Source organism: Crinia signifera, chromosome 6, assembly GCF_055691185.1.
Source record: "Crinia signifera chromosome 6, ASM5569118v1, whole genome shotgun sequence".
Lineage (NCBI taxonomy): Eukaryota > Metazoa > Chordata > Amphibia > Anura > Myobatrachidae > Crinia > Crinia signifera.
The window spans coordinates 198373736-198386880 of NC_139222.1; the positions used below are offsets into that span (position 1 = coordinate 198373736).

General features: G+C 44.1%; 1 protein-coding gene across 1 annotated transcript; it reads left to right on the forward strand.

Annotated features, from left to right (window-relative positions):
• Window positions 1-7940: 7940 nt before the first annotated feature.
• On the forward strand, window positions 7941-8684 carry NEUROG3 (neurogenin 3). The gene has a single exon (XM_083145552.1). The coding sequence runs from the start codon at window positions 7941-7943 to the stop codon at window positions 8607-8609; it is 669 nt and encodes a 222-aa protein (XP_083001678.1). The 3' UTR covers window positions 8610-8684.
• The last annotated feature ends 4461 nt before the right edge of the window (window positions 8685-13145 follow it).

Consider the following 13145-nt stretch of genomic DNA (forward strand, 5'->3'; position numbering starts at 1 on the left):
TTTGCGATGAGATGCGATGAGATCTAGTACAAAAAGTATGTGCTGCACATACTTTTTGTACTAGGGGCCTTATTCTAGTTCACTCTTAGAGGCAAATTCCTTCTTAGCTGGACAAAACCATGTACACTGCAGGTGGGGCAGATGTAACATGTGCAGAGAGAATTCGATTTGGGTGGGGTTTTTCTTCAAAGTGAGATCTATATTGCAGTGTAAAAATAAAGCAGCCAGTATTTCCCTGCACAGAAACAAAATAACTCACCAAATCTAATTCTCTCTGCACATTTTACATCTGCCCCCCTGCAGTGCACATGGTTTTGTCCAGCTAAGAAAGAATTTGCCTCTGAGAGTGAACTAGAATAAGGCCCACAATCTCATCTCATCGCAAAACCGAGGTTCGATGAGATGTGATATTGTATACAATATTGTATACAATAATTGTAACGTGTATGGGCACCTTTACTGTACCTTGATCCAGGAATTAAGTGCCTCCTCCTAGGCTGCTGCCATCTTCCTAGTGATATTCGGGAAGATGGTGCATGTGTATAGTCAGGTGGATCGGTGGCGAGAGGTGGAGAATAAAGGACCTCTTATGCCTCTCAAGCAAGTCCAGACCCAGGTAACTACAGTAGTACCCACTTAGCCCCCCTCTAAGCACCAGTGCTTCCATCCATACAACACTGCCACACAATCATTTGGATTCGGTATGAAATCCCGACGGTCAAAATCCCGAATGGGTCATAATACCGACAAGGACAAAATCCCGACACGGTCAAAATCCCGACATTTAAAATCCAGACGAGGACAAAATCCCGACATTTAAAATCCCGACAAGGTCAAAATACCGACATAGAGAATGTACAGGTGAAACAGTCAACATGACTTTGTGTCGACCGTTCGCGAGGTAGACATGGATTTTTCACTGTTTTTTGACCCGAATGTCGACACGGTCCACATGCACACAGTTGGAAGTGAACCGCAGCCCCTCGCATCGCCCGATTCGGAGTGGGCACGGTGCCTCGCTGCACTCGGCACACTATGTTATTCTCCCACCACACCCTAGTGCATGGGTCTTCAAACTGCGGCCCTCCAGATGTTGTGAAACTATATGTCCCAGCATGCATTGCCACATTTTTTCCTATAAGAGCATGCCAAAACTGTCAGGGCATGCTGGGACATGTAGTTCCACAACATCTGGAGGGCCACAGTTTGAAGACCCATGCCCTAGTGGATGGTAGGGCATGAAATACCGGCTGTTGGCACATGTCGGGTCAAAAAATCAGTGAAAAAACCCATGTCGACCTTGCGACCTGTCGACACAAAGTCATGTTGACTGTTTCACCTGTACATTAAATGTCGGGATTTTGCCCTTGCCGGGATTTTAAAAGGCTGGATTTTGTCCTTGTCGGGATTTTGACCCATTCGGGATTTTGACCCTGTCGGGATTTTTACCGTCGCACAAAAAATAGAAGGTACTGCTTTCCTAGCACAGCGCCCGTCTCATTGATTGTATGCCTTTATATTGTGTACACACGGGGGCGATAGGGGCTATAATCGCTGGGAATATGGTCGCAGGCGACCATATTGCCAGTGATTGGAGTGCGCACCAGCGATAAATCGCCGGGTGCGCGCTCCCGTTTTCTGCCCCATTGTAATCGCTGGTCGCAGGAGCTTGCTCCTGCGACCAGCTAATTACCTCTGCGGCTCCCCCAGCAGAGGTTCCTTTTCATCAGCGACCATCTCTGGTCGCTGATGCAAAGGAGACACTGGGCAATATATTACTCAGCAATATATTGCTAGCAATATATTGCTGAGCAATATATCTCCCCCCGTGTGTACGGGGCTTAAGTTTAAGGTACTTAAGGCATGCAATCAACGCGATGGACCCGAGTTTTTAATCTCATGGATCTTATGCATCCATGAGATAAAAAATCGTGAGCCCCCAATAACCATTGTTAACGCCACCAGCACTATTAACGCCAACCCGGCGGTACGCGTCCTTGGACCTTTTCATACCCCCACTATCCACGTCGGCGTGGAGTTGACTTTATATAGTGTGGCGAGCGCAGCGAGCCACCGAGCCCGAAGTGTGGCAAGCGCAGCGAGCCCCACGAGGGGCCGCGGACTACTTTACATGTATTCCGCGTCCTCTCGTGGGGCTCGCTGCGCTCGCCGCGCTTCGGGCTCGGTGGCTCGCTGTGCTCGCCACACTATATAAAATCAACTCCACGCCGACGTGGATAGTGGGGGTATGAAAAGGTCGGAGGACGCGTACCACCGCCCCTCGCCGGCTCGCTGCGCTCGCCACGCTTCGGGTTGGCGTCAATAGTGGGGTGGCGTTAACAATGGGGGGGGGGGCATTTCACTCATGAGGGGGGGTTAGCAAATAAAATTGGGGTTTTGGGGCCTTTTTACATTGATTCCAATGTAAAAATCTCATCGATTGCGTCGATTGCATCATCTCATGCATCTTATGCCGCACAAACACATAAGATGCATGAGATGCTTGCAATGTAAAAATCTCGTCGATCGCGTCGATTGCATCATCTCATGCATTTTATGCCGCACAAACACATAAGATGCATGAGATGCTTGAGATATCAGCCCCACACATACAATCTAGATCGTGGGCGCCGTGCTAGGAAAGCAGTACCAAATAGAATTTCCTCTTGAAAACAAGGCAAGTTTGGAAATGAATTGCAAATGAAATTTGCAGTGAGAGATTGCCATGAGAATGGCTGACAGGACCCAACTTCCAGCTAACTGAATTGAGTCCTAAAAGTTAGTTCAGCAGCATTGCCATTAATTTGGTATTGATAGTGAATATGTCATTATATTAATTGTCATTTGCCCTTTATTAGATTAATGGCACTACCCTTCATATATTTATTTATTTTATTTTTTTTGCCCCTAACTTTAAAGCCATATAATGCTTTGCTTGTCTGTGGTATGATGGCCGTCAGTGGGGATTACGACCATCAGTATACCGACATGGGAATCCTGGCCACCGGTACTCTGACAGGGGGTGAGCGCAAAGATGCCCCTTTTGGGTTCGATGGGCCGTCATCCAGCACCCCTTGTATCATGTGCATATACAGACCTGTTGCATATTCCGCTGCTTAGTGAGCAGGTAAACGGCAATGGCCGAAAAGGGGGTGGATGCGGATGTCATGTGATGTCAGCCACCCACCCCGTATAGGCTTCGCAACACCTGCATTCGCATGGGGACACCCATCGTTTTTCTGGGCGCACCCACCATTTTTCTGGGCAAGCCCAGGAAACCATGGGCCTCCCCATGCGACAGCCCCCTGCCTGCCCACTACCCCCCCTACTGTGCGTGAACTCCTCAATGAATGTGATAGTCACCAAAGGCATTCACAAATTGGATCTGCACATTAGTATATACGCTGCTACACATGCGCAGACCCGCACCATCGGTCCCCGCAGCGCATTCGCTGAAGCCGAGCCGGTCTGAATTAGAGCCATTGTGCTCTCCTATACAAAACAGTGACCACAACAGAAACTAGCAGGAACATACAATAGCACCTGCAAGAACAATTTCCAAAGCAGAATATTCGTTTTAAAAAAAAGATTTACAGATTTTAGAAGATAGATAGATAGATAGATAGATAGATAGATAGATAGATAGATAGATAGATAGATAGATAGATACAGTAGTTTGTGGTATGAATTCAGCCTTTTAAAGTATGTACCCTCTAGAAAAGTATACATTCATTTTTATATCCACCAATGATACCATAAAACAGGGAAATGCTTCAAAGACAACTGCATACAGGAGACAAGAGAAGTCCCTGTTCCACCAGGGGATGTAAGAAGGATCTGGAGGGTAATATGTATTATTGTGAAGATGGTGTGCTCCTAAATATCCTAAACTTACAGGAGTCGTTGTAACGTGATGGAAGTATTCAGGCTGTTAAAGTCTGTACATCTGGTGCGAATGCTACTGTGGGTCTCATTTACGTTTGACTCTTGGTTAAGTTTCCAAAGGTGCCTGATCCTGGTGCAAGCGCACTGGTCTGCATCCAAAAACCCTGCACCACAATCCAGCACAGGGACCCTAAACACGTCCACATCGGGTCTCCAGGGGCTTTCCTGCTACACAGAAAACATCCCGCATCGTTATATTGCTGGACATGATTAACATACTGAACAGTGGTCGCAGCTTCCCAGAGCCAGGGCTTCTGCATCAACCAGCACTTGTAGCCTGCTCAGTGCGCAGGGAACTGCTTCAGCACAACAAAGGCAAGATATATAGTTAATGGCAAGCTCAATCCACCACTTGATTTTGTTACTTGTTTCCAAATAAAATATATTGTTTGATTTAGCCTGCATTCACAAAGAGGGCATATGTGTGCACCTTGAGCCTGGCATATGGGTGCCTGGATAACAACAGCATGTTTGTGTGCATTGGAGACAAGTGTGCATCTGTTATATTGACAATAAAGTCACGAAGTGAGGCCGTTGTCAGTAAGATTAGTGGCTCTGGCATCTCCAACTAAGGAATAAAACAAGAAAGAGCCAGAGAGATGCTGGTCCCAGGTATTATATTATCAGTAGGTATGGTAGTGGGAACATCTGCTCCCTGTGTCTGTGTCTGGGAGGATCACACATTCGCTAAACATATGTCACCACAAATCACAGTACACTTTAATAGTGCTTGTCCACATAGTGGCTTGGGAAAGCCAGTGCTCTCAGGGAAGGAAGCCCAACAGGTGTAGCCATTGCGCGCAATGCACTCTGCACCGCTCATCTCCTTGGTTTCCACTCTAGGGACATGAAGAGTTTGTTTGCCATTGTGTCTATGGGGAATTTTGGGGATGGGTAAATAGAAAGACTGTCTCCATTTTAAAGAGTCCAGTGTTTTGTTTTTGCTGTTCCTTTTTGTCTCTTCCAGCACAAGTGTCCTATGCGCATTTGCTTTCTTCCAAGGTGGCATATGGTGCACCCTCCACATCTACCCAGGAGGGCATCCATGGCGCACACAGGCAGCAGCCTTCCTAAGAATCTCTGCTGTTTTGTGTGTTATTATTTTACAGTTGGAGTGCATGAGGGATATAATAGGTAATTGTTATCTAAAGCAAACTGCCCTTCTCCAAATTAAACAGCAGCCATGTGTCTACAGCAGCATGTTAGCAAGTGTCTGATTGCAAAACCTGCGCATTGCTGCCAGATGAAACACGGTTACCATATGTTTTCAATAAAATAAGACAAACAGGACAGGGAGATAGGGATTGCAGTAAAGCTGTTATAAAGAAGCATAAAATAATCCAATGTAAACTGTGCTGGGCCCCTCCTTGAATGGGTGATTTAATGCCACTTCTATAGCACAGCTACAAAGACAGGTGTGTGTATAAACCTAACAGTTTTTTTGCCTTATACATTTTATCAGGTTTGTGGTAATTTTGTGCTTGCTATGCTAACTATGAGTAAACATAGGCGTCCAGTCATTGTGGAAATAGCAGTTATCAGAGAGTAGTAGTGGGAAGGTGATTTAACAATAAGCATGCCTTGTCTGGGAGCAGGTGATACCTGCACTATGTCTAGTGATTAATGCTGCCCAGAGCACTCCACTTTACAATCTCTTGTAATTATTTATTAAACGAAATCTATTTATTATTATTTTAGCAAACAGTGGTACCAGGTGGGGCTTTCTTCTCGTCTACAGCTTTTGTTTGAAGGACGATTGAAGTGGGTAGCCCAGGCTTTGGAAACTCGCTCACCAGATTTTTCATCCATCCAATTGTGCAAGCGCAAAAAGGAAACAGCCAAGGCCAGCCATTCAGTATTTTCACTTGATATCAATGCAAAAAAAGGGCACAGAAAATGTAAAAAAGAAAAGTTCCCCCAGAAGATGCAGGGAAATAAAGGCTTTTATACCCAACTGTCCTTTTTCCCTACTTGAAACTGCAGCCAGTAAACAGATGCTCTCTTAGGAGGATGGAGCCATCCCTGCGCCTCTGCAGACGCATTGTGCGCACAGGGGACACACCTCAACTCAACAGGATTAGAGCACAGTGTGAGGTTCGTGGGGAGGTGAGAATCATCTGCACAAGGAGCTGTTTCAGCACCACCGTCTTGTACATACATATCAATTACAAGGGTTTCATTATGGACAAGTAAACCAGAGTTTTCCAAAGGGTTGGTTTTTGGATAAATATAATCCATCATCAGGTTTCCCTGTGATCTTAACGTGTATCTAATAAAAACGGCATATCTGGTGTATAACATTGAATGTCTGAGTGCGGGAGGTTCCTGGTATTCATATGCAAAGTGAAAAACAATGTGGATATTTGAAATACAGAAACGATTCCAGTTTAATCACTTGCGTAAATTCCTCCAATGTATTTTGCGCACCGATAGAAACCAGTGCAGGGACTGATATATCTCTCCTGGAACAAAGACAGTGCCACTAGTTGTTTATTTAGAAAGTTTTTGGTAAAAAAAATATTTATATTCTTTTAAACCGGGTAATAATAATGTATTACTAAAATGAGGTGCATTGGAGGCTGTTAAAAATATATTCCTATTATAAATATTCTCCAATCCGGATTGTAGAAGTCGTACTATACATTGGCGGCTCCTCTTGCTTACTGACACTGGTTTGCCAGTAATATATCTTCGTATGTCACCTGTTGCTGTGTATATACTGTAGCCCCCTTTTGCGGTCCTAAATCGTTCTGCAACTTTGTTAAATAATGTCAAAATGGTTAAAGGACAAGAGCGCAGAGTTAAGTGCGCTAAAGCCACCTACTGTATACTGTGTGCAGGTGCTATATGGAATATATGCCAGTTTAGCTTTAAGGAATTATACTGTTACAGTATATGGGCACTCACAATGAGAATTTCTATATACAGTATTGCACTGTATTAAACCTGGTTAGTAGCCTTTGAAACTCTAGCAATGATGCGCTTTCCATCATCGCAGCAAACTGCGCCTTCTCTCACTGCAAATACAAGCTAGTTTTACTACTGCTCCATGGAGTTTTTTCTATTATTGATCCATGGAGTTTGTTCTATTATTGATCCATGGAGTCTGTTTGATAAACTCCTTTTACAAGCTGAGCCTAGCACTCGCTCCCCACTACTGCGCGATGAGCAGCGCACAGGATCTCCCCCCTCCATGGATGTATCATGCACTGTGCACTTATGAGCTGTGTCCATGAGTGGAGCAGAACTTAATGGAACTATATAGATCTTTATACTTCGATGGAACTTTTCCTGTAGCATGATTCTAACTCCCACACTCCTGAAAGTGCTGCTCATGAGATTACTGGGTGCAAGTACATATTAAAGTTGATCTATGGAGAGGTGGGGGCTCATTTCTCTCCCTCCCTCTCGGCCCTTTGTGGGATTCCAACTGTGTTAGGCAGTAGGGAGGCTCGCGTGTCTTTTTCTTATGTACTCTGATTGGCCACTTCCCAGGTTGTAATGAGCCAGGCACACTCCATGCGCGACTGATAAGATAAAGTGTGCCAGGGGGCACACTTGTATTGATCTGCATTGTTCTACAACAGCATATATAAGCCTGGGAGCGAGTCGTGTGCCTGTTACACATTCTACTTCAGGGCAGAAGCACCTTTCCTCTAAGACCCCAGGACCCAGGACAGGAACCCTCTGTCCCTCTCCTTCCCTTAGCCCACCTGGCATTACCTCTGAGAATAGGTAAGTTCGCAGATTTGCATTGTTTTATAACAATATGAATTCATACTTATTTCTGAGTGCAATTTTCCACTATATAGATTAGACAGGACAGCTAATGGTGTTGTGATACATACTGCTATCATGTACTGTAGTATTCTATAATGACAAATGGAATACAACTACAACAGCTAAATACCAGTGCTGCAATATACTAACTGGTTCTTTAAGTTGATCAGTTTTATACATTTAGTGCAATCATTTTATTTTTTTCATTTTTCAGAATGTCTCCAAAAACCGACAGCACCCCCAGAAGAGGTGAGAAAGACCTTTACTATGGCGTGTCTGATGAGGAGGACCCTTCTGCTTCTCCACCCTGTTCTCCAGCCCCTTCTGCTGGGAGTGAGGGCTGTCTGCTGGGAGATGGGTTTCCCTTCGCTGACCTCAGAGAGCCACAGCCCAAAAAGCAAAAAGGCAGAAGGACCAAATCACATGCCAAGAGTGAAGGCACCGTTGTGAAACAGAAGAAACATCGCAGGGTAAAAGCCAATGACAGAGAACGGAACAGGATGCATAACCTCAACTCTGCCTTAGATACCCTGAGAAGCGTCCTGCCAAGCTTTCCTGATGATGCCAAGATGACCAAGATAGAGACTCTGAGGTTTGCTCATAATTATATCTGGGCACTGTCTGAGACCCTGCAGATGGCTGATCACAGCATCTTCAGCATGGGGCTCCAAGGCATGAGAGACTCCATACAGAAGACCTGCCTAATGATGGATCTGACAAGCCCAAGTAGTAGCTGCAGTTCCTCCAGTGACTGGGACTCTATCTACTCCTCATCCTCAGTGTCCCAGGGCAGCAGTCACAGTCCCACAGAGTCTATGGACGATTATACCTCCCAGCCCCACTCCTGTCCGCGGCACACTGGCACATTCACACAGTTTATGTGAAGTGGTATCTGCTTGCCCGGTGTCTGTGAACTGCCAGTCCAGCACTCCATCACTCTGCAATCTTCTCTCATGTACAGCTAGATTTGTGTATTTGTCTTCATGGGATTTTCACCCCAGAAAGTCTAATGTTTTTCATTGCAAGTCGTAATATTTCTAAATCCAGGTTTGGGTCTTGTTCATCTCTTATGACATCAAGTTGGAGAGATAATATTGCTTGCTGCACTTTTTCTGTAATGAAGTTACTTATAATATCTGACAGATTAGCTCTTATGAAATACCAATTAGTTCCTCTATTATTCTGGATATTATTATATTGATTATAAAGTTTATTCTTTAATAGGGGGATGTACAATGATTTGTTCTCTCCAGTTATTTGAGTACTTAAATTATATATTTTCTAATCTTTTGTATTTATTAATTGTATTGATTTGTTATAAATATACATAAATATATATATACATATTGTACAGATATATTTTCATATAATAATGAATATTTGTACTGGAAATTATAACAATAAAATTTTCTTAAGAAAGTTTGAATTGCTTGAATTGTTTTAAAGATCTATCTATCTATCTATCTATCTATCTATCTATCTATCTATCTATCTATCTATCTATCTATCTATCTATCTATCTATCATTTATTTCTTAACAGTTTACAACATACAGTAGTAACAATGACAGTTACATTAGAACAGCAATGCTTGTCTGGCCCTACATCTACAATTTTTCCGGAGGCACCCAGGGCAGTACTATAGATTTGGAGGAGTGCCGATTCTTCACTGTATCTATATAAAGGTACAAATGGGAAGAAATAGAGAGCGCTAATGGTACCACCACCTTGTTAAGTCACACCTCAATGGTTGAATAAAGAATGTGATATGCAAAACAGCATCTAATAAAATCTTTTTGCATTTTATTAAAAATGGGTTTATTAAAAATGGGTTTGGATGCTGTGTTGTGATCCCTACCACCACTTTGAGCTGAACAAACAGACATGGATGTCAAGATTTTATAACATTTTTAATAAAATTCAAAAAGATTTTATTCAACGCTGTTTTGCATATCACATTCTTTATTCAACCATTGAGGTGTGACTTAACAAGGTGGTGGTACCATTAGCGCTCTCTATCTCTTCCCATATATATATATATAGGATCCAATGAGACCGGCACTCAGGTCTTAAGCATAAATGCCCCAGCGTACTGGCTCCGGTGCCCTCTAACAAGAGGGGATGAGGCCTCTAGGTATATGCAGAGGTAAATAGGCGGCACTCGGAGACTGTGGTAGATGGTGAAGCGAAAAGGAAATTTAATCCATGTGCATGGTAGAAAACGTTTCGGAGCTCGGGGGCCCTGTCGTCAGTTCAGTGCTTTCCCTTTTTTACAGAGGATATTTGAGCATTCACATCAGACAAGCCATAAACCCCCATTAAAAGCCTTTTTTTCTTGCACCGAGAGTCCTGGAGAGATGCTGCTTTCCATTTGGTGAGCCTACAGGCTGGCTGACAGGCGCTTCATCTGGACATACATACATACAAACACACACACACACACACACACACACACACACACACAGTGGTATAAGTTCATCCCAGCTACCCGGAGGCAAGAGTTATTGGTGCCCCCCCCCAAATAGCTCAATCAGTAAGGTGTGTTTAGAGTAAAAAGAGTGTGATGTCAATTGTCCTGCTAGGAGGGGGAGTCAGCCACAGAAGTGATATCAATGGATTTGAATTTACAGTGGCAGATGACTCCATTGCCTCCCAGAGTTATATCTCTGCACATACACACACACACACACACACACACACACACACAAACACATATAAAATCATATCAATACATTAATATTTTCAAAATGTGATGTTAACATTTACACTAGTTAATAATTCTTGAAAGGCAAATAAAGAAAGTATTACAGTAACTAGAATCTGTATAGAGAAAGGAAGTAAACAAATGGATGTCTCACTACTGAAGACATAATCTGGAGTGGAAAGATTAATGGGTTCTTGGTAGCTGGCTGATGTTTTTGTGTGCTGCTGTGCCATGGGCTATGTATCCTGCTCTGCACCTGGCATGTCCTGCAATGCTGACTCACCTGTGTACTAAGAGGAGCCCACAACACAAGTAGCTGTGCTGGTACTGTATTGTAACCAAATGCAGCATTTGCACTTCTAGAGAAAGCTAAGAGAAACATAATACAGGGTGAGTATCCCTTATCCAAAATGCTCGGGAGCAGAAGCATTTTGGATAAAGTATTATTCCATATTTTCAAATCTATTTATATTTCAATTGTGGTTGAGGTATTTTGCATTTATGTTGTACAAACACACCAAACACATGAAATACACAAATATATTTTATTTGTGCATAAAACAAGGATGAAACAAAGTTTGTGTCCTATCTCAGGCACTGAATTTAAATGCTAAGCAATCATTGTCTTGCACATATATAGTGCCAGTTACATATCATGTGCTCAGTAGTGCTGTTACAGATGTCCCCAGTAGTGCCAATCACATATCATGCGCTCAGTAGTGCTGTTACAGATGTCCCCAGTAGTGCCAGTTACATATCATACGCTCAGTAGTGCTGTTACAGATGTCCCCAGTAGTGCCAGTTACATATCATGTGCTCAGTAGTGCTGTTACAGATGTCCCCAGTAGTGCCAATCACATATCATGCGCTCAGTAGTGCTGTTACAGATGTCCCCAGTAGTGCCAGTTACATATCATATGCTCAGTAGTGCTGTTACAGATGTCCCCAGTAGTGACAGTTACATATTATGTCCCCAGTAGTGCAGTTACATATGTCCCCAGTAGTGCCAGTTACATAACATGTCCCCAGTAGTGCTGTTACAGATGTCCCCAGTAGTGCCAGTTACATATCATGTCCTCAGTAGTGTTGTTACAGATGTCCCCAGTAGTGCCAGTTACATATCATGTCCCCAGTAGTGCTGTTACAGATGTCCCCAGTAGTGCCAGTTACATATCATGTGCTCAGTAGTGCTGTTACAGATGTCCCCAGTAGTGCCAATCACATATCATGCGCTCAGTAGTGCTGTTACAGATGTCCCCAGTAGTGCCAGTTACATATCATATGCTCAGTAGTGCTGTTACAGATGTCCCCAGTAGTGCCAGTTACATATTATGTCCCCAGTAGTGCAGTTACATATGTCCCCAGTAGTGCCAGTTACATAACATGTCCCCAGTAGTGCTGTTACAGATGTCCCCAGTAGTGCCAGTTACATATCATGTCCTCAGTAGTGTTGTTACAGATGTCCCCAGTAGTGCCAGTTACATATCATGTCCTCAGAAGTGCTGTTACAGATGTCCCCAGTAGTGCCAGTTACATATCATGCCCTCAGTAGTGCTGTTACAGATGTCCCCAGTAGTGCCAGTTACATATCATGTCCCCAGTAGTGCTGTTACAGATGTCCCCAGTAGTGGCAGTTACATATCATGTCCTCAGTAGTGCTGTTACAGATGTCCCCAGTAGTGCCAGTTACATATCATGTGCTCAATAGTGCTGTTACAGATGTCTCCAGTAGTGCCAGTTACATATTATGTCCCCAGTAGTGCTGTTACAGATGTCCCCAGTAGTGCCAGTAACATATCATGTCCTCAGTAGTGCTGTTACAGATCTCCCCAGTAGTGCCAGTTACAGATGTCCTCAGTAGTGCCAGTTACAGATCATGTGCTCAGTAGTGCTGTTACAGATCTCCCATGTAGTGCCAGTTACAGATGTCCCTAGCAGTGCCAGTTACATATCATGTGCTCAGTAGTGCTGTTACAGATCTCCCCAGTAGTGCCAGTTACAGATGTCCCCAGTAGTGCTAGTTACATATCCTGTCCTCAGTAGTGCCAGTTACATATCATGTCCTCAGTAGTGCTGTTACAGATGTCCCCAGTAGTGCCAGTCACATATCATGCGCTCAGTAGTGCTGTTACTGATGTCCCCAGTCCCCAGTAGTGCCAGTAGTGCCAGTTACAGATGTCCCCAGTAGTGCCAGTTACATATCATGTCCTCAGTAGTGCCAGTTACATACCTCCCAACTGTCACGATTTTAGAGGGACAGTCCCGATTTTCGGGTACTGTCCCGCTGTCCCACCCGCGGCAGGCATTGTCCCGCTGCGGGGGGGTGGCAGTTGGGAGACCCCCCAATCTAGTAGAATAGACGCTGTGCGCATGCGCACAGCGTCTATTCTCGTATGAAAATGAGGTTGCGGCTAATTAGCATAAGCAGCGCCCTCATTTGCATACGCCCCGCCCCTATTTCCTCCGGCCAGAAGTTGGGAGGTATGCAGTTACATATCATTTCCTCAGTAGTGCTGTTACAGATGTCCCCAGTAGTGCCAGTCACATATCATGCGCTCAGTAGTGCTGTTACTGATGTCCCCAGTAGTGCCAGTTACATATCATGTCCTCAGTAGTGCCAGTTACATATCATGTCCTCAGTAGTGCTGTTACAGATCATGTCCTCAGTAGTGCCAGTTACATATCATGTCCTCAGTAGTGCCACTTACATATCATGT

Coding starts and splice junctions, on each gene's coding strand:
- NEUROG3 (XM_083145552.1), top strand. CDS start 7,941: ATGTCTCCAAAAACCGACAGCACCCCCAGAAGAGGTGAGAAAGACCTT.